The sequence below is a fragment of the Hyposmocoma kahamanoa genome, unplaced genomic scaffold, assembly GCF_003589595.1.
Source record: "Hyposmocoma kahamanoa isolate Upper Pololo Valley unplaced genomic scaffold, ASM358959v1 66, whole genome shotgun sequence".
Classification (NCBI taxonomy): Eukaryota; Metazoa; Arthropoda; class Insecta; order Lepidoptera; family Cosmopterigidae; genus Hyposmocoma; species Hyposmocoma kahamanoa.
Window position 1 is genome coordinate 6,795,482 of NW_020653854.1, and position 21,232 is coordinate 6,816,713.

Consider the following 21,232-nt stretch of genomic DNA (forward strand, 5'->3'; position numbering starts at 1 on the left):
AAGACAACTACACACATCAAAAGTGTCTAGGGATCAAGTGAATATTTTTGAAATAAAAATTATTTAAGCAATATTTACCAAATCCAGTCTTCCAGGACGACTTCTTACTTTAATGCTTATGTTTTATTTAACCGCGTCAATTAAATGACAAAAAAATGGCGAAAATGATGATTTTGCTCATTTTTATTGGAAAGATAAGAAAATAAATAATCTGTATTTCCACCTAATGGTGGAAATAAATACACGAATCACACAATTACAGCGATTTGGCATGCTTAAGATGAGTTCATCAAAATCACTTTGAGGAATGGCCGCCCACGTGTTTTGTAACAAGTCAAAATATTGTTGTAGAGTATGTACGGTATGCATACTCGGCACAGCTCTTCTTTGAAGCATATCCCATGCGTGCTCAATTGGATTGAGGTCTGGCGATTGAGCAGGCCACGGCAGAACGTTGATACGAGCTTCGGCAAGAATGCGTGTTACGACTCTAGCCGTGTGTGGACGTGCGTTGTCATGCATTAGTTGAAATGAATCACCCAACTGGCCTCGCAAAGGGATGATAACATCTGAAACAATCCTTTCTGCGTAAACTTGAGCATTGAGGTTACCCCTGATCCAAATGAGATCGGTTCTTTCGCCAATCCAAATACCGGCCCATATCATTATTGTTCCCCCACCATATGGATGAACTTCCTGACCATATCTCAAACGTTCATGACGTCCAGATGTTCTCCAAACTCGAGTACGTCTTGTATCCGGTCTCATACCGAAGCGGGATTCATCCGAAAAGCACACATAGCGCCAGTATTCTTCCTCCCAGTTTCTATGTTCGCGAGCCCATCGTAAACGGGTCCTGCGATTGCAGGGTGCAATAGGTGGAACTCTGAGCGGCTTTCGGGATCGCAGACCCACTTCACGTAAACGATTTCGGATTGTTTGATCGCTTATTAGCAAGCCTGAGGAGCTGTGGAGCCTCGTAACCAACATCATGGCGGTCATGGTACGATTCCGTCGAGCAGTATTTTGGATATACCGGTCCTGTCTGCGGGTCGTGATGCGAGATCGTCCTCCATGTCGCTCGGCCACGCTGCCCGTCATGCGATAGCGCGTCCAGAGGCGACTTATGACGCTCTGTGTAGTGTTAAGAGTGAAAGCCACAGCACGTTGCCTGGAACCAGCTTTCAACATTCCGACGGCTCGCATCATCACTTCTCGGGTTAAATGATGTCGTCTCTCCATAATAATGTAAATTGTTTCGGTTCCGATGCAGATATTGTAATGATTTTGTCAAAACGCTATAACTCATTTTTATACAAAACCACATTGACAATCGATTTTCTTCTTATTATCGAATTTTAAACAATATTCCTTATTTAAATGTTAAAACTCACTAAAAAATATCAATAGCGATACAAAAAAGTTAATATAATTAACCCTAATTGCAGCAATACTCTTAAACGTACTTGATCCCTAGACATTTTGATGTGTGTATTTGTACCATTGCCTAATAATAGAGTTTCAAAAAACTAATCCCTACTTCAAGACTCCTAATATTCTCGATGATTCTAAGGAAGTAACACGTAAGTGCCTCAAAAAACTTGAAGCCTTAAAAAAACATCAGAGATAAACATATACTTGAAATGTTAAATTGTATTAAAAGGCATTCAATATTTGTAATTTGAAATGTAAGCACTACATCCACAAAATTTATTAAATTTCTGGTTTGCAAACTTAACTTTGAGGATAAATTTATCAAAGACGATAAAAGAGTGCCTTTCTCATGGCCTACATTATTCTAAGAAGTGGAAATAGCATGTCGAAAACCCACTTGTCTTGTAACTGTTTGTAAGTATTCAGTGGTTTGGTGGCTACAGATACTTATACATTTATTATATTAATAAGATATTACTTATAAGTTATTTTTCTTATATTTTAGCTGTTCGAACAGTGGGAGATCATACTTATGCTGTACCACTGCAGATAAATGCAGAGTTGGTGACCCGGAAATGAAAAATTACCACAGAACACAGACCACACACACAATATTCATCATATCGACTGACAAAAATAAAAGTGATGTTACTTAGTTTAATATGCTCGATGGTTTAACACGACAATGTGACATGATAATGTGATTGTTCGGTGTTTTCAAGGATTTAGTGACACTTTATCTATGTACTTTTCCGCATTTAATATGTAATAATTTTGTTGGTGTATCATCGAATTTTGCATAAACGATTTTTATAATTACTACTATGAGTTCGAATACTTAAAAAAAATATTATTATGTTTACTTCACTACAAATCTTTTGATATATAATTATATATTTTCTTGTTGTTTCTAATGTTAGAAGATGCGAATAGAATGATAAATCTGAAAAAGTCGCCACTAGAATTTAAGTTGCAAATTAAAGTAATAATTAATTGGACTTTGTGTTTAGTCGGTAGATGTGTTACTATAAACGAATGATGTTGGTTTTTAACTTGTACTCTAATCCGCCGAGAGACATTTCGTTTAATAATTGTGTTTTGTTATCATTCATTAATTGTTAGATTCAAAAGATGTGTTGCTGGGAGTTTCTTTCGCCATTTAACACCTTTACGAAACGGTAGTAGCTTTCGTTATTAATAAACAGATATAACTAAAAATATAATATTTTATTTTAAACCACAAAACATTAGCAATATGAACAAGTAATTAGGACCGATGAAACCGTACTTTTTACCGTAAAAGTGCGATACAGGACATCACTAATAGCAATCAATCCATAAAGGTCTGAGGCGCATCACTATTCGGTACACTAGCGCCACCAGCGTGCTGTCACGGGGCACGGAACTACCTCTACCAACGTTCCGTTATAGGGCCTGTTTCCTATCTGTTCCTAATGTATCTTTCTAATTTGTGGTCCTTTCGACAGGTCTTTATTCCCAAAAACCACATCCAATATACCATAACCACACGCAAAATAAGGTCTACGATGTCGAGTTGCGGATACCAGCTCATTACACCACTCCTTACTATTATAGTCCAAACCAAACACATACTGTATCACAGCCCAAACGCGAACAATTTCATTTTAGTTTCGAATGAAAGAAGTCCGAATTGTTATTTTATTTACTCAAAATCAAAATAAACACCGACACCAAAAATCAGAAAGATAGTATTGCCAGGTCAAATCTAAGAAGATGTTGACTGCAAAAACAGTAGATTGAGGAAAAAAACGGTAAAGCTGAACTTACCTTCAAACACTTTTATATAGAGTTTCTTCAAACATTGATTGGTCATTTTCATTTTTACATTACTGGCCAAAGTAAAAGCGTGTGATGATTTTGATTGTTTTGATATTATCTTTGAAAACTGAAAATAAAACTGTATTTTTATTACCTTCGGGAATCCCAATGTTGTGTTTGACATCTGACATTCACTATTTTGGGTTAGAATGTTAGAATAGTAGACCTGGCAACACTGCAGACACAACCGCCATCACTTCACGCAATAAAAAAAACCGCCATCACTAAGTAGAGGTGGGCGTTTAAACGAAAAGCACTTATAAAAGTCTGCTTTTTTCAATAAGTGAAAAAGCGTTTAAAAAAGCGTAACGTTTAAACGTTTAAAAAAATAAGCAGTTTTTCCCATTCTATCACTAAGTAGTCTGTGCAATCAGCAGGCATTTGCGATCAGTCGTTATCTCATTGTGAGTGTGTTCTGTGATCTATTAAGTCAATGGTTGCACGATTATTGCTGTGTAAACTAAACTAAATAGACTAATTTACAATATTGCTTTTTGTATAGTTGCTGAAAAACAGCCCAGGTTTTAAGGCACCGAAACTTCATATACCTACATTTTGTACTGTGTTGGTCTACCTAACCTAATATCGCTTAAAACATGTACGCCAGTCATAATTTTGGTTTTCAACTGAATCCCTGTAATCAAAACTTGAAAATTACCCAGCGGTGTAACGACGTGCTGCGCCGCCCGCTCCCGCTGCCCCGTCAGTTGCCATCGGGCGCTTGTCAACGTTGAATCTGCGTCAAACTCTCATCCCATTCTTATTTTTTCATATTAATTTTAAGGGGACAGCACTACACCTCACATCCTAAAATCTAGGCTTGCGTTCATATACCTCGCCTCAAAGTTTTGTGTATGACACAGGCTTAGCCAATTTCATTTTCCATTGTAAATTAGAGTGGCAATAGTTACTTTAATTTTAAAGATGTATAATGAAATAGGGGCGCGAACGATTAATCGACCTTGCGAATAAAATTGTAAACAAAGGTGCCATAATAAAAAACATTGTGCAAATGCAAAATAAATTCGTCGAGAAAAGGTTCACCAATCGTGTTTTTGTTTTACCATAATGTTGATTAATCGTTCCCATTACTGAAAAATTACCCAGCGGTGTAACGACATGCTGCGCCGCCCGTTCCCGCTGCCCCGTCGGTTGCCATCGGGCGCATGTCAACGTCGGATCTATGTCAAATTCTCCTCCCTTTCTTTCATTTTTTTTATTGTCGTGTCTTTGTATTTGGTTTTTCAACGACTTTTTAGTCGTAGCGCCATCTATGAAAGTTTAATCGTCCAGTTACCAATACCTTTACATCTACCAGAGCTGATTTTTCGTTGAAAAACCAAATAAATACAAGGACACGACTACAAGTACATACAAAAATTCGTGAGGTTCGCTTGTTCCTTCCGTGGCTTAGTTGGTATAGTGACTGGTACGATATGCTAGAAAACGTCGGTTCGAATCCGGCCGGATCGAAAGATTTTTTTCTGAGTGTTCGATCTTTGTATTAATAATTATTACATATTGAAATTAAATATTATGTAAGTACTTACATGCAGTCCATCTGTTGGCAATGGTTAGAAACCATAAGGTCTAGAGGGTGTCGTCGATGTCGGTACGTGACCATCAGGGTCTGCAATTTGCATAGGCGTTCCTCAAGGTTCAATTCCAGGTTCATTTTTTTTTTTTACTTTATATTAATGACTCATCAAACCTCGTTACTATATCTGCTACGTTCGACGTTTCGGGCCCTTTACAGGTCCCATGGTCACGGTTGACTGAGGTGGTACAGTCTTCAACCAGTTATGTCTAATATTTTTTCACTATAGGTACAATAGTTATTTTTTATTAAATACCTTATTTTTAATTTTACAATAAAAAACATTCCAATTTACGCTACATTAAGTTTTACAAATTATTTTATTGAATGAATTTGTATTAAGTTCAATTTATTATTAATTAATAATAGAAATTAGAATAAACTAAAACATATGAATTAGTACTGCAGTCTTACATATGTCTCTTATGCCTTAGGGGCCTACATGATATTGAGTCGTAGTTGAATAACAAATATCATCAATACGATGGAGTTGTGAATTAAAAATATTTAAGCAGTTGTATTTACGTTCTGATGGGAATTTCGCATTGAAGACTAGAAACACACGACACAAGTTTATTGAATAAGTATATAAGAACTACAATATTTTATGGAATAAAACGCAAATTTTGCAAGGTTAGGTACTACTAATTTTGCAGTCACACGCTATACACACTACTACTTTATAAAACTGCAATATTTTGCTCAATGTGTTGTTGTAGGTATATATTTATCGTGTATTCTACATAATGTATAAAAAAACACGGCGCAGCTAAAATAACAATTAAAATTCAAAGTGCTATAAATCTAAGTACTTTCTATGTTATTCTTCATAATATCTCTGCCACAAACATATTCCACTAAAAAGAAAATGCTGGCCATAATCCAGCCAAAAAATAGAACAGCAAAAGATCCGGTGAAATGCTGCAGGCGGAGAGGTACAGGGATTCGAGACTGTTCTTGGTGGGTTAAGATTCTCGCATGTTTAACATAACGTTTATACAGTTGTTGAGAAAACCCTCCCTCCATTATGACTGTGAGAAGTCGACTTACAGAATATGCAAAGTTGGAATTCTTTTTGAAAAACATCACGATCGGGATATTTGCGATTTTTTCAGGTATTATCTGCGCTTGCTTTCTGCCGTTATATTGGAGCAAATACTCAATCGCATACTCCCTGCTCAAAGCTAGCACGAAATCGGAGCTCCCATCCGTTATCCTATGCAATTGTTCACGTGCTTTATCATACATAAGCGGTTTCCAGTGATCATACACTTTGGGGTCGTCCGTATAATATTCTCTCAAACTCGGCAGACCACCAAAGGGATAATCGTTTTTTAAAACATCTTGAAAGTTCTTAAGATTATCTTCTGTAACTCGAACTTTAAGTGAGCCAATAAGTACACCTTGATACACGCTTCTAAAGATCACGCAAAACCAGATCCATGTGCAAAAGAGAGTGCGAAAGGCCACTCTAGTAGGGACTCTTGTAACAGGCATACCGAGAAACAATGTCCAGGAATAAAAAAGCAGATTCGATTTCAGCGGAGCAACTTCGAAAACCTTTCGTAGCATGTTCCAAATCTTCGATCTTATAAATGTGTTCAATACGACAATACCAATAAACATGAAAAATAATGCAATTCTTATATAAACATCCAAGGGGCGCAAAAGCTTTTCCCACGACGGTCTTAGTTTGGATATCGCTGCGATCCAGACTAAGTCTAAAGAGTCGTAACAGAAGGAAATTCGGAAATCACTATATTTGCTGGAGGTCAGGGGAGAAGAGCACATAGAAGCATGAGCTTTGTTGTTGAATACATGACCTAGAGATCCAGTCCAGGTTTTATTTTCAAAGCGTCCCCAGTCGTTACCTTCAGCCGGAGTCAGTATTACAAGAGTCGCGTTTAGCATGCTTACCACAAGTCTCAAGATATTCCCATCTGACCCGCTAATCTCTCTGGTGCCATCTGATTTATTTGTGAAAATCATGAACGGGGCTTGTTCCATAGTTGAGACGATAAACTTGCACTTATATAGATTGTAGAACTTTTCTGGGAATTGTGACTTGTAGCATTGGTCGTAAGGGCACCCAAACTGTACAGTAAGACTCACTGGTTCATGGTGCCAACATTTATCCGGCAAAAATGGATAATAAGTGTACGCCGCGGGGTCATTTCCGTCACGTAGCTTTAAATAAATCACGTTTGATATAAACAGGCGAGCCAACGTTTCAAATAATTGATTTTCATCACAATCTTCAAGGTCCGGGGAAGTACAGACGAGTATGTACTTTGCACTACAATCATATTTATTATCCACGAGAAATTGTAAGAAATCCGTTAATTCGCCGATGTCATCTCCATATATGACAAACTGCGGTACTTGCGAATTGCGGTAACATGGAGGAGGTAAGTACTTATTTTTTCTAATGATTACTGACTTATTATACTCCGTCAAAAACGTTTTAAGATGAAATGAACTCAGCAGGTTAAACAATACGATGGTGTCAAACCGCCATTCGTAATTGTATTGAGCAATTTTAGCTGCCATTACACTTAATTTAGGAACATTGGAGTTAATATTTGTGAATAATATTTCAGATATATTAGTAGAAACCATGTTTACTCCTTGATAGTAAACAATATTTACATATCAAAGTAATCAGTGTAAGTTAAAACAATTTTAATTAACTAAGTGCAAGGCTGATTACTTTTTCGCATGATGAACTTGCGATGAAATCTTCATAAATGTAACATAATGGCTAACGATTAGTTAATCGTACTGAACATTTATGATTTTTCAAATATTTTTTTAGGTCTTTGATTTGTAATACCAATTTTAACTTACGAATAAATAAGATTAAACAACCTATTTATTCGTAGATAATTGATTGATTCTATCCATTCGCCAAAATATATTTCACACGCGAAAAGAACAAACGATACCCACAGCCTATTATACAGTGTGTTAATTTGCATTCTCGCTGTATTTAAGACATTAATAACAGAAATAATGCTAAATCATCTAAAAATATTTAAAAATATATTCTGTTCAATATTCTGGCTAATTGTATTTAGTAAAGTTTTGCAAAATTGTCTCAAGTCATATGCACCACGCAAGGGCAGTGACCCGTGGGATGGGGATTTCGTGACAGACTAGAATAGAATGTATGACATCCCGTCAGCGTGACGTAGACGCAGTTATGGGAAGCAATGTGGTCTGCGGGAAGCAAGGTCGACTGATCTACCAATCGCGCGCTCGATACGACACTCCCCCGCCGTCGCTACCCACACCCCATCACCAAATAGATCTAAAATGAGTTTTTTTTCTGCGCATTTAATTGTTCAAAATGTTTGCGAGTGCCGTGCGCCTTTGGATCAAATTAGTTTACCGCAATTAAATAAAAAATAGGAATTTACGAAATTTTTATTTTTATTTATTGTTTTAGTGATTTGGGTTCAGTTTCGGATATAGAGTGACCTCTGTAAATATGGCGAGAAAGCAAATCAACACATTGTATTTTTTTTAATTTTTTTTTTATATATATAATAGACACACGCTTGGCCACAATCTCACCTGATGTTAAGCGACGATGTGACCGACGATGGGACGCGTTTGCCTAAAAAATGCCTATTCACTCTAGCCTTGAATAGCCCCAAATTGTACTTTTCGGGAAATACAGATGCCGGTAGAGCATTCCATTCCTTTGCCGTACGCATCAGAAAGGAGGAAGCAAAGCGCTTAGTGCGAATAGGTGGAATATCAACGACATAAGAATGGAGTGCTCCGGACCTTCTAGTCGACCGAAGGAGGAACGGTGAGGGCGGAACCAAATTGAAAAGTTCCTGCGCACACTCCCCGAAATGTATCCGATAGAAAACCGACAAGCAGGCTACTTTTCTGCGATGATCGAGATTTTGGAGCTTCGACTCCACAAGAGGATTATTGTTAATAAGTCTCTTTGCTTTACGCTCCACCGAGTCCAAGGCAGCTAACTGGTATTGGACAGAGCCGTCCCAAAGGTGGCAGCAGTACTCCATACAGGATCGAACTTGTGCTTTATATAGATTTAAAAGCTGTTCAGGTGTGAAGTACCGCCTGACCTTGAAAAGTATGCCTAGTTTTCTGGCAGCAGTTTTTGCCAAGCACTCGATGTATCGCCCAAAGTTGAGGTTGGATGATAAGTCCAGACCAAGTAGCTCAAGGTGGTCCCTTATCGGCACGGATACACCTCGGAAAGTCGGAGTAAGGTGTAGGGGACTCCGTTTTGATGAGAAAAGACACGCCTGTGTTTTAGCCGCATTAAACCTGACCCTGTTAGCATCTCCCCAGTCGGAAGCAGCTTTCAGACTCAGGTTGAACCGGGTGACCATCGCCTCGTATAAAAAGAATAACAACGTTTACCTACTAACAATGTTCTAAAGTCATAGTATGGGATTCAAATGGACGGAGGGGATTTGTTTAGTGATCCTTGTTGATGGGGACGTTTCAGTGGTCATCCTTAAATTTATTCGTCAATTCAGAACACGATTGACATGCTTCACAATTCATGTTTCAGGATTCTTTGTAGCCATGTCATCTATTTATGCTTAAATATGTACTTGCAAATGCAATTTTATCCATTTTTCTGAATTAAGCCTATGTACAAATGATGTGTACTTATTATTTACACATATTATATATATTTACAAATAAGTGCTATATTCGTAATGCGCACCCCCAAATATCTCGAAAACGATACCCAACTTGCCATTATTTGAGAAATCGTGCCCGCCATCTTGCATTTAGAAAACTCGTGTTAGTCATCATGTATTCATAATAAATGCCATTTCCATAAGGATTACCAAAAAATTTTTTTTTTTAATTCTTGGCAACCATCTTGGATTTAGAAATTAATGCCACATTCTCAATAAGCACTCCCAAACAACACAAAAACGTCTATAATTCTCGTTGTCGATCCACAATGTCGATTATATTAATACGTTCTGGTGTTCTTTTCAATGTTTTTTTTCTTCAGTTTTAACAAAATAAGTGAAAGTAACGTTTCTTCGTCAGAATCCATCGTGTAACTGAGTCGAAAGATAAAACATCACTAAACTAATTTGGTCGCACTTCAGCAGCGCGACAGTCGCGCGGCCGCCGCGCGGTTGCAGCGCGACTGCCGCGCGGCTGCAGCGCCGCTAATTTGAACGCGCCGTAATTCCTGCACATACGAAACAACGGATCATTGTACGACACGTTGTATGTCGTAAGTGGCATATAAAAACGATTTTGCGTGCAGTGTCTTCCAATCATAATCCCAACCTGATCTAACCATTCACTTTAATATAAGGGCAAAGCCAAGTCTTCAGTATGAAATATATATTGTAAGCTGTACACCCCTCTCGGCTGTGCACCGTCCTTCGCCACGTTATAAAAGCAGAACAGATCCAGAGCGAGGTATTTGCTAGTCGACGCCCGCTCGGATATCATCGGTGACGTGAGCCATTTGTTAACTATTTTCTTATGTAAGATACTTCGTTCGTTTAGGCTTAAGAAATCAAATTTGTAAATTTAATAAAAGTTCGTTAAAATTTTGTTAGATGTTCTCTTTTTTTTTAATTTCGAATCCTTTTTATATAGTCATATTGCATTTTTTGAAAAATCGTGACCGCCATCTTGGACTTACAAACAAGTGATATATTCGTAATGAGCACCCCCAAATACCTCGAAAACAATACTCAACTTGCCAGCAACAACACCAGCGGTAGTGGCCCGAGCCTCGTGCTCCGTGGTCCCCGCTCAGACACCTGACTCTGCATCGCAGAACCCAACGCACTGCTGTCACAATAGTGTTATAACTCAAAATATGTGAAATGCAAGATTATACCATTATTGAACGTAAAATGTGATTCTCTACACGTCAATAAAACTGTCTTTGAAATATTGTAAGAAACAACTAAAAGATATCTACTTAACTCAAAATGAGACACGCTTTATGTGAGCTAGTTCTGGCCAAAATAGCCTTTATTCAAAAATATAAAATTATTTTTTTATTTTTAAATATATTAGGCGAGTAGGAAATTGTTTGTAATGAACTGTAACCTGTATATACATTTTAATTATCTTTCACGGGATACGAGCAATAAGCTACTTGACTCATATCAAATTTAGCACAATAAATGAGTATTTCCTGCAGTATTTGACCTACGCAACCAAAATATATCGATTTCAGTTAATTAAAGCCAAGGATGGATCTCAAGGATCGCATTTAAAAAATATTATTTTTATTTATTTATTGGATCGCTGAAAACGCTGTCGGCCATGTTGTGACGTCACTGTGCATATAAACAAACTAATGTCACTCTGACAAATCTGACATAATCTGTGCTCATAGATTTGTTGTAGTTGTGATCGTGAAATTTTTGTAAAGCTTTCGTAATAAGTCCCATAATCTACGTGTTACTGTTACTGTTTTCTCATTTAATTGATAAAAACAATCATGGATGCTGGATTTGTGAAAGCGGAAAGTACAAATTTGCCAAGAATCGACACTTTAATGGTCGGTAATTTTTTTGCCTTGAACCCAGATTTCTGCTCTGCCGAGCTGAGGAATGTCAAGACTTCTATGTAAGTACTGTAAAGGTTTCACTGTAGGTTAAAACTTTTGTGCTTATTCATCGCGCGAATAGAAGTTTAAAAGCAACAAGTTAAGGCCGGGGAAAAATAGTGTTTTGTCTTGCTTTACACCTTTTCGCCCTCGGTCGGTCGCTACAGTGCAGTGCATTTGGTATTGCAATGTAATGTAACGACATAAGATGGAATAAGCATAAATAATTCGTACAAAACTATCTCATAACCTCTTACTGCTTGTAACTAATATTATATTTGTTACTTACAGATCTGCAAGGGAGTCGTATGGCGATGATGCCATAGGTTACGTTCAAGTTAAACGTGATGATGAAATCTGCACTGTGAAATGTAAAATATGTCCAGAGCACAAGGTACGCTTGAAGCAATATACAGTGACAGTACTGGTTGATGAACAAGAAGAAAAAGTTAAGAGTGCTCTCTGTGAAGATTGTCCTGCAGCTGCTGGAGGCTGTAAACATGCTGTTGCATTTTTAATGTGGTTGCACCGTCGCACTGAAGAGCCTGCTTGCACATCGGTTGAGTGCTATTGGAAAAAATCCAATCTCGCCAAAGTTGGATCAACATTCAAAATAATAAATGCAAAAGATATGTCCAAACGAAAATATCAGGATCCTGTATCTAATACAAGCGTGTTAATAGAATTTATGGATGAATGTAAGAAGAGAAAAATTGAAACTTGTCAGTTTTTAAAGCATACTGAAGATTTTACCGACAACAAATCAGTTTTATCATTGCATTACCTATTATATACATTTAAAGAACCTAACTGTGAAAGTTTTTTAACAAAAATTAAAAAAAATTTCAATGATGAAAACTTAAGAAATGCAGAAATGCAATCTAGACACCAATACAAAAGTGGTCTTTGGTTTGAGCTACGTTATGGGAGAATAACAGCATCTAAGTGTTATGAAGTAAGCAGGTGCAAGACAGTAGATGGTTCTCTGGTTGCAGTGATTTTTGGAGCCAGGTCTGTGCAGACACCAGCAATAAAACGTGGCCAGAGGTTAGAAGACAAAGTAAGAGAGATTGCAGAACAAAAATTAGGTGTTAAGTTTACAAAATGTGGCCTCTTTATTTCTAATGAGTATCCGATGATTGCTGGATCACCAGATGGCATTAATAGTCAAAAAGGACTCATTGAAATTAAATGCCCGTCTACAGCAAAAAATGTTGAAAATTACATTAAAGATGGTAAATTAACTAAAAAATGTTTTGCTCAAGTACAAATTCAAATGTTTTGTGCAAAAGTGAATCAAAGTTATTTTTGTGTCGCCAGCAGTGATTTTGAACATACTAAAAATGTTACAATATTACCTGTTTCCTATAATGATAAATATGTTAAAGAACTGATTGGACAGGTAGTTTCATTTTGGAAACTAAATATTTTCCCTAAGTTGTATGAAAGTGTTACTATGTAAAATATGTAAATAAAATGCATTCAATGATATCTTAGTTACGTTCCCTAAAATATGGTTGAGCGAAGCAATGGCTGATTCATGTGTCATACTCGTGAACTGGTGCCGCCTGTGGAGGCTTGTCGGCTCATGCATACTCACCTTATTTTTAGTATTATTTACTATAGTTTCACTTTTCACTTTGTCTTTCTTTAAGTTATTCTAGAGTACTGTAGTGGAATTACTGTATGACATTGTAAAAAAATATTTTTTAACCTGATGTAAATATGTTAACACTTTTTTTTTTACTTGTGTTTTTCTTTACATTTTGAGTGGTTGTCTTTATATTCTATGTTTTTTTTGTAATGGAAAGTGTCCTGTTATGATAGGGCATTTTCCAATATTTTTGATGCTGTAAGGGATAAAAGAGCTTGACACTTGCTGAGTTTCTTGCCGGTTCTTCTCCTGCCCAGAGTAGACTTACGAACCGATGGCATAGTGACATTCATAAGAGCTACTGTAGCCTAAACTGGATAAATGATTTTGTATTCTTGTATTCATGTCGTATGGCATCTTACTGTGGGGTACAGCAGCTGATGTTGAAACTATATTTATATTACAGAAACAAGCAACAAGTACCATCTATAGACTAGGTTCAAGGAAATTGGTATTCTTACAGTTGCATCTAAATTTATTTATATTTTTTTATTGCTTTATGTGTATAACATTGCTAGTATTGAATTTAGTATGTAATGTAATTTTTACAAACTTAGTTTTATTAGTATGTTGTGATTATCCTTTTTTTATTTTTTGTGTGTTTATTTTGTAATGGAAAGTGTTCTTTTATGATAGTAAATAGAAATAGAAATAATCTTTATTTGGTATTATTTACACATACAAAATAGGACATTTTCCAATATTTTTGACCCTGTAAGGGAGAAAAGAGCTGGACACTTGCTGAGTTTCTTGCCGGTTCTTCTCAGTACAAGATCTCCTGCCCAGAGTAGACTTACGAACCGATGGCATAATGAGGTTCACAAGAGCTATTATGTAGCCTAAACTGAATAAAATAATTTTGAATTTTGAATCATGATATTTTATTTGATAAGTGAGTCTTTGAGTTTATGAGAGCACAGGCTGTGATTACACAGAAATCTAGTATATGTAATAAATTTAAATTAACTACCGAGTGTGGCTTCAGAATTGAAAACTCGCGAATTCTTCTAATCACTCTTTCCACATGAATTCGGAGGCTAGCAATTTCTTTTGTTTGTTTACTTTCACTTTTGGTCTGAAATGAAAGATCTTGGTTCCAAACTATCGAGAAATTTACAGTGTTCAAGTAAATTAACGTCACTGATTCTGCCTCCATATCCATTAGACACAAAGCTGACTAATCCATCAGGTGTACATGATATGAGGTATTTATAGGTATTAGCTTTTTTATACTCTGACCAAGTCAGTGCCTGATGAGTAGCTTTTTTTGGCTTTTGAATCTCTATTTTTAAACAATCTATAATACAATTTACCTTATTATATTTATGGCGAAATGCTATGGGCAAGTTTTTTTTAATTGTGCTTTTAGTGAATGTTTTTATGAAAGGCAATAAAACATTAACAATGGAAGGTAATTTACTGTAAAAGATTTTACTTGCTTGAGACAGTGAAATATCAAAATCATCTGCTAACTGAGAAAAGGTTCTATTTAATCTTATTTTCACTAAGCATAATAAAATATGATTCTCTGATTGTTGTGTGTGTTTTGAAATAATATCAACTATAAAATAAAGCTCTGCTGGTATCCCAATATACATTCTAGGATTTTTCTTTATCTTAGATAGGGTACTCTGTAAATTTAATTTCTGGTCTTTTATAATCTTTTCCTGTGAACTGTCTTCAGTAGTTTGACTTGATGGTTTTGACGGAGATGAGTCAAAGGTTGATCCTTCTTGAGATAATGTATAAGATACATCACTGTCATATTTTTCCTCAGCAAAAATTAGCTTTCTTCTTGTTGACGAATGACCAGACATAGACGGCTTATTAGGTGATGTTGAAGTTGATTGATGAGCAAACAGTTGTATTGGTGATGATACAGTATCTTTCACAGCCACATTGAATTGCACTTGTTTACTTCTATAATGTTTTGCAACACATGCTTGAATCAATTTGTGAGCACGATGTTGTACTACTTGACAAGATACATGTTCATGTAATGGTTGAACTTGTACTGCTTGATCACAGAACTGAATGTTATGCTGTACTACTTGCACTGCCTTGTCATGAAACTCCTTCTCATGAGAAGTACACGTAGGTATGGCATCTTCTTCACTGAGTAACTCTGAAAACAATTAATATAGTTGTTTAAACAAATTTTATGATCCACTCGCAAAGAGCTATTTATTGCTTTATTAAAACATACTCATATTACCTTTATGAAACAATGATATTGGCATTTCTATGGACTGGATTTGTATATCTCCTGATACAGGCACCAATGCTGTTCTCTTGGAAGCATGCTGTTGCATTGCATGCTCATCTGTTGGTGGAGTAGGTTTGCGCTTTCTAGCTGTTTGGCAGTCAAATCTGGAGGGTATGCAACTGGGCTTCATTCGGATCCTTTTAACAGAACCCATTATTTTATACCGCGTGTAATTTTCCATGTCATTTTCTAACTGAAAGGTAAATAACAACAAAATTAGTATTTTGTTCATTGACTTGGTACATAACCATAAAACTTGTATTTTTTAAACTAAATATAAAGTTTCTGTAGAAACTGATTAAGATATTAAGTAAGTACTTACGTCAAAGTGATCTTCGCAAAAATAAATGTTACTTTCAGTCGAAAATGAATCTGGTTCCTTATTAGCAAGTTTTAGCCAGGTGTTTCGCATGTTTATTTCCTTGGGTACGCTAATCCATAACTTTCCTGGGGTCTTTATTGATGTGTTTTTGCATTCTCGTACAATACAATAACGATAATTACTATACTTTTCGTATAAACTAGTGGAGTCATGGTTTTTAATAAAAACTTAGTGCTAACACAACGGTGAATGTTTGTCAGAGGTCAAATGATTGTTTATGTGCACAATGACGTCACAGCACAGATAATCTATAGACTAATATGGCCGACAGCGTTTTCGCCTGTGTATGAAAAGTAAAATCATTAAATTAAGTTTTGCGGTTACCTAGGTCTCAAAAAAATATGGTAACATTTTTTTTGCTTTAATTGAACAATTCTTAATCATTTTAGACCTACTTCAAAAAAGAGTCAACTAGCCTATTCGTTTTTCGTCGAATATGAGAAAAAACACTTTTCGTGTTAATACACTATTGTATTAATAGTGCGAAATTATTATGTTACATTAAGATGCTGTTTTTATGTATAAAAAACTTAATAATTAAATATTTTTTAACATACGAAAATAGTATACAAATATAAAATAATTTAATTATGTCCGTTTGTATCATTGAATATGAGTTACTCCACTATTGCGCTGATAGCCTTAAATGTCGGAGTAATCGCGTAACATACACAAAAACACAAACGAATTGAGAACATCTTCCTTTTTCTGAAGACGGCTAAAAATTCGCGTAATCATGGCAGACTTCTCAAAGGATTGAAACACTAGCCTTCAGGTTCGCCCATATACTTTTGATTTTCGAGGCGTCAAAATATAAAAATTAAAAAGTAACAGACCCAAAATGGAACCCTGAGGCAGTTCTCTCCTCACAAGGCGTAAAGGAGGACAGGAACCATATCAAACCATTGAATCCTTTCATAGTAAAATATAATAAGATCTCTTGGACAAGACAAAAGTAGTCTGAAGAATAATAAGTAGTACCATGTCAATGGTCTTATGGTCAATATATACCTTTTGCAATAGTTATTATAAGTCAATATTCTAGCGATTTCGGTGGTTATAATAGCATCGGGGTTAGAAAAAATGCAAGGGCAAGTCAAAGTTGCCTGTCAGGTACAAGAACACGTTTCAAATTTTTCCACATGATCGTGGTGTCGGCATCTATCGGTCGGTACGTCATGTGAATGCAAGCTTGCTTCCAAATTGTTCAATTATGCTGGCGGGATGATATCACACAGATTATCTTCGGGGTGTACGTAGAGCCGACAATTCTTTACTCGTCGAATGCTATGCTCATAAAAATAACGTTCGTTACTTTACAAAGCAAAACATGCCCATATTTTCGGATTCGCAAATCGTCGAATGCAATCCCTTTATTATCCGATGCTGTTGTAACAGACAAAGACCACAAAAGCACACTGGACGAGAACTTCACTTATTTACTTTCTGTTTTGGGGATTAGGTAAAAAGTTTCAAAACAATGGTAAATACCGTTCCATTAGAATAAAACAGTTAAAGAAAACCACTCACATAGCTGAAAAAAATTATATTTTATGAGAAATTATAATTTACAATATTTCATACAGGCATCCATCTTCAGTCGGAACTTAAGCTAAAATTCTCACAATCTCACGCAAAAGGTAAAGCAACGTTAGACTATAATATAGTTTTAGCAATATTTTGTGTAGTTGTCGCCCAACTGAAAATTAAATAGGTAATAAACACACCAGTACACGCATTTCAGTCCATTCGTAAGGAAGATACGAATCCATGGTGCTTATGCGCAAATAGGCGCGGCGACAGACTGGCTCCCTTGCACACCTCCCAGCAAACAGCAAAGTGAAAGGATATGAAAATATCTTATACGCTGGCGATTTACATCTTAACATTATGAATTTTAAACGCGAAATATCTAGCAAAGTCCAAAAAAATCAATACTAAAAGTTAAATAAATTCGTGTTTTTGGAGTATTATAATGTTCCCTGATGTGAATGTGCTTAAGTAATTATATACTTTCATATCCATTAGACTTTTATTTGTACTTGGTCATTGAGGAAGATTTTACTATAATAATTTGCGATTTTAGGAAACGGCAATTAAATGCATACAACGCTTACACGCGCGTCGTCCTACGTAATAGATATTGAGGTGCATTGATGAATTTTCGTCTACGACGGCTGAACGTGTCAAAACGCCGCTGTCCTTTTATTTAGAGCATTTTAGTAATTATGGGTTTGTGTCTTGTTTTGTTTTGTGAGACACAAACGCGGAGGAGTAGAGTGCAAGGCTCGCGCAGACCGCAGCACGCCTGTGTTGGGCCCAAACTAACTTCACAATATTGCTGTACAAACTGCTCAAAAGAAAATTAGTTCCTATGTACAGGGCATACACAGATTGCACTTCAGTGGGTAACATCAATAAGTAATTTTCCAATATTGTGCGCTAAGTTTCAACTTCACATTATTTTGAGCATTTCAGACAGCTGTATCTTAATTAAAGCATATAGTTTTGCTATTGACAGTGCCGTTGCTTAGAAATGAAATAGAAAAAAGCTAACAGACAGAAAGTAGAAAAATAAAGTCACAACAACGAATAAGTTAATTGTACAATAAGTTATGTATGTTTATCTCAAAATAGAAACTTTGTTTCTAACTATATATAAAATAATAATAACTAAATCATAACACGAAGCAACAAACTAAATTAAATGTAGCATAATAATAAAATACTCTATATGGAAAACAATGATAAAATTATGAATAATATTTTTGTGCTTCACGTTACGATTGCTTCATTAGTGATGATGCCAATAGCAAAACTTGGCACTGGACTGTCAGCTCAATTCACTCAGCACATTTAGACCCAAATGTACAATATATTACATCCATGTGGAAAAGCTTTCGTGCAAAAAACATCGGCTTTTTTTCGGCGGTTTTTACATGTCACTTCTCGCTTTATTGTATCCCTCGGGTTTCTAGTAAAAAAAGTTTTATATCAAATGCATCAAAAATGTCCTTAAACAACTAACGTAGTTAACTTCCTATCCTCGACATACGGCTAGCTGAATGGAATTTCATATACAGATAACATTAGGAAGAAACCAAATACACCAGACCACTGCGTACACAAAGCCTACAGTTAACGTAAAACGTTTTGCGTGAAGTCAATTCGTTTAGAAAAACACCATCTTTAATTATAAACAGCTTAAATAATAACATAATTCAAGTAACAAAATTCCAATGTACAAAAGTAACGTAATTTTTAAATACAATAAATTTATAATTTTTCCAAGCTAACAGAACAAACGGTAATGATATAAAATGTATGTCATATCGATTTGGATCAGTGGGGCTCGGGCGTCCCTAGCGAGCTCTGAACTCGCCCCACCCTCGTGCCATGGGCCTCGAGACGTCGTATCGTAACTATAATAAATACGTAATGGTAGTAGCACGGATGCACCATGATCGACACACGGTGTGGCCACTAGGAAGTCCATCTCTGACTCTCGACCCACGAGGATGATACAAAACACGTTTAAGTTCATTGGACTAGTTTGTTCAAATCCATACGTCTGGACATAATAAATGTATACTAATATAGAAAGATATTATGGCAACAAACTTTACAAAAATCCTAAAACAATGACTAAAAGCAGCTCATGGTAAGGCCAGGACTCACCATAACTTTTAAAATGCACAATTTAATATTCACCGATACAGACACATACATAAATTGTAAATAACTTCATCATAAAAAAACATGTCAAAAAACCTGACGCGTCGTGAAGCGATCCGATCGGATCGAGAACGATGTTTTCCGACGAAGTGCGGCCGATACGACTGACGACTGAACGACGACGCGACGCGACGCGGCGTGCACCCCGAACTGATACTAGTTTTTGGGTTAAATGACTTACAATCTATCCTTACTTTCTCATTAAACATTTTAAGGTGAATAAGTTCGTCCATCCGACGTTCAGTTCGTGAATTTACACATTCTGTCGTGAAATGATGATGTTTAATTTATGTGTTATACACAATCACAGATTTGTGTCAGGGATCACGTAATCGCTTACACGAGGTTGTACTCCTTCAAGTTGGATTGTAGGATTGTGTCTTTAACTGCGGCGAACACGAATCGGATGTTTTCAGTATCTGCAAATGGAATTATCAATATAAGTATAGCGACGTCACGTGTTACAACAATTATTTACTCAATTTGAAATCAATTGCAAATGAATCTTGTTGTGGTAGAGACAACGTTAATACTAATATTTTATTACGTTTGTTAGGGAAAACGAGTAAATGACTCACTGCACAGGATGTTCTGTTTGTAATGAAAAATATTCAAGTGCAAATTTTCAAAAAGAAAACAATTCGACATCCGGAACGTGAAATTTTTATTTCCATTTACTTCTAACAGAACCACCTGCATGTACCTCAAAATAACTGCACCTTTTAGTGTGTATAGTACTCACCGTAATAGTTGATAATAAATAATATCTACGGCTTATGTTCACGATTGCTAGACACTGGAAATGAAGCCATTGTCCGATCTAAATCCCGTACACTCGACTTTTCAAGGAAACCAACTTCTCGAGGTCTTTTTCAGGCCTATATACGAATGCATGTACCCGCATTCGGAAAAATAGTTTCATTTCCAATAAATAACACCGATATTGCATGACAGAGTGAGTGAGAGTACACCTACATATACATACAATGTCAGTGTTTTAAGAGTACCTATTTTTATTGCTTTTTGTTTTAATGGCGTTGCTATACGTAGTGCACTAACTGTGCAACGCCAGTGTTGCCCAAATTCCGTTAGTCTACCGCTAAATTTATGACCAAATATTAACAATTTCAAGAAAAAGGAATGCGTTGAATTTACTTAATTTCAGAAGGTGTAGTGCGATGTCTAAGCTAGGGTTTATTAAGACTAAAAACTATAAAATAAGTTACAATGGAAGTCACCATTAGGTCTCCGCTGCACGCACAACCTTGAACTATGTAGCAAGAATCAGATTGTTGTCAAGTTTGTATAATTTTTTTGTTAATAAATAAGTGCGCATTTGACATCTATTTCACTTGATCATGACCATGACAAAAGTGATGATGATTAAGTAGCATTACGGATCGACATTACTATTAACTTACACGGTAATTCTTCTTAAACTTAGATTTAAAAATATATAATTTTATTATAAATATGGAAGTTACTAACGTGAATGAAAGAAAAATAACAGTTATATATAGTCATTTATTTATTTATTTATTTATTTATTTATTTATTTAGGACAACCAACAAGACATGAAATTAACTATAACAATGTACAAACAGTGACACAGGGACTATACTTAATTCTGCCTTAATTATAGGTCGCCACGGCATGCAAATGTGGACATAATACAATCAGAATAATAAACAAATGAAATTAAATAATTATTAAA

At 35.9% G+C, this 21,232-nt stretch overlaps 4 protein-coding genes across 6 annotated transcripts in view; 1 reads left to right on the top strand and 3 right to left on the bottom strand.

Moving 5' to 3' along the window:
• Nucleotides 1-5,695: 5,695 nt before the first annotated feature.
• LOC113231861 lies at nt 5,696-7,441 on the bottom strand. The gene has a single exon (XM_026466397.1). The coding sequence runs from the start codon at nt 7,439-7,441 to the stop codon at nt 5,696-5,698; it is 1,746 nt and encodes a 581-aa protein (XP_026322182.1).
• A 3,755-nt stretch (nt 7,442-11,196) lies between these two features.
• Nucleotides 11,197-13,972, top strand: LOC113231862. The gene is made up of 3 exons (XM_026466398.1): nt 11,197-11,500; nt 11,772-12,178; nt 13,902-13,972. Exons 1-3 carry the CDS (start codon nt 11,373-11,375, stop codon nt 13,970-13,972), a joined length of 606 nt encoding a protein of 201 aa, XP_026322183.1. The 5' UTR covers nt 11,197-11,372.
• Nucleotides 13,973-14,145: 173 nt separating this feature from the next.
• On the bottom strand, nt 14,146-15,812 carry LOC113231863. The gene is made up of 4 exons (XM_026466399.1): nt 15,723-15,812; nt 15,350-15,593; nt 14,574-15,259; nt 14,146-14,235 (listed from the first exon to the last, which is right to left on the bottom strand). Exons 1-4 carry the CDS (start codon nt 15,810-15,812, stop codon nt 14,146-14,148), a joined length of 1,110 nt encoding a protein of 369 aa, XP_026322184.1.
• A 1,519-nt stretch (nt 15,813-17,331) lies between these two features.
• The window catches only part of LOC113231758 (guanine nucleotide-binding protein G(q) subunit alpha), a 49,041-nt gene continuing 45,140 nt past the window's right edge, over nt 17,332-21,232 (bottom strand). For all 3 annotated transcript variants that reach the window (XM_026466269.1, XM_026466267.1, XM_026466271.1), the window contains exon 9: nt 17,332-19,936. In XM_026466269.1, coding sequence (XP_026322054.1) covers nt 19,854-19,936 — 83 coding nt within the window. In that variant the 3' untranslated portion in view covers nt 17,332-19,853. The remainder of the gene's footprint in view (nt 19,937-21,232) is intronic.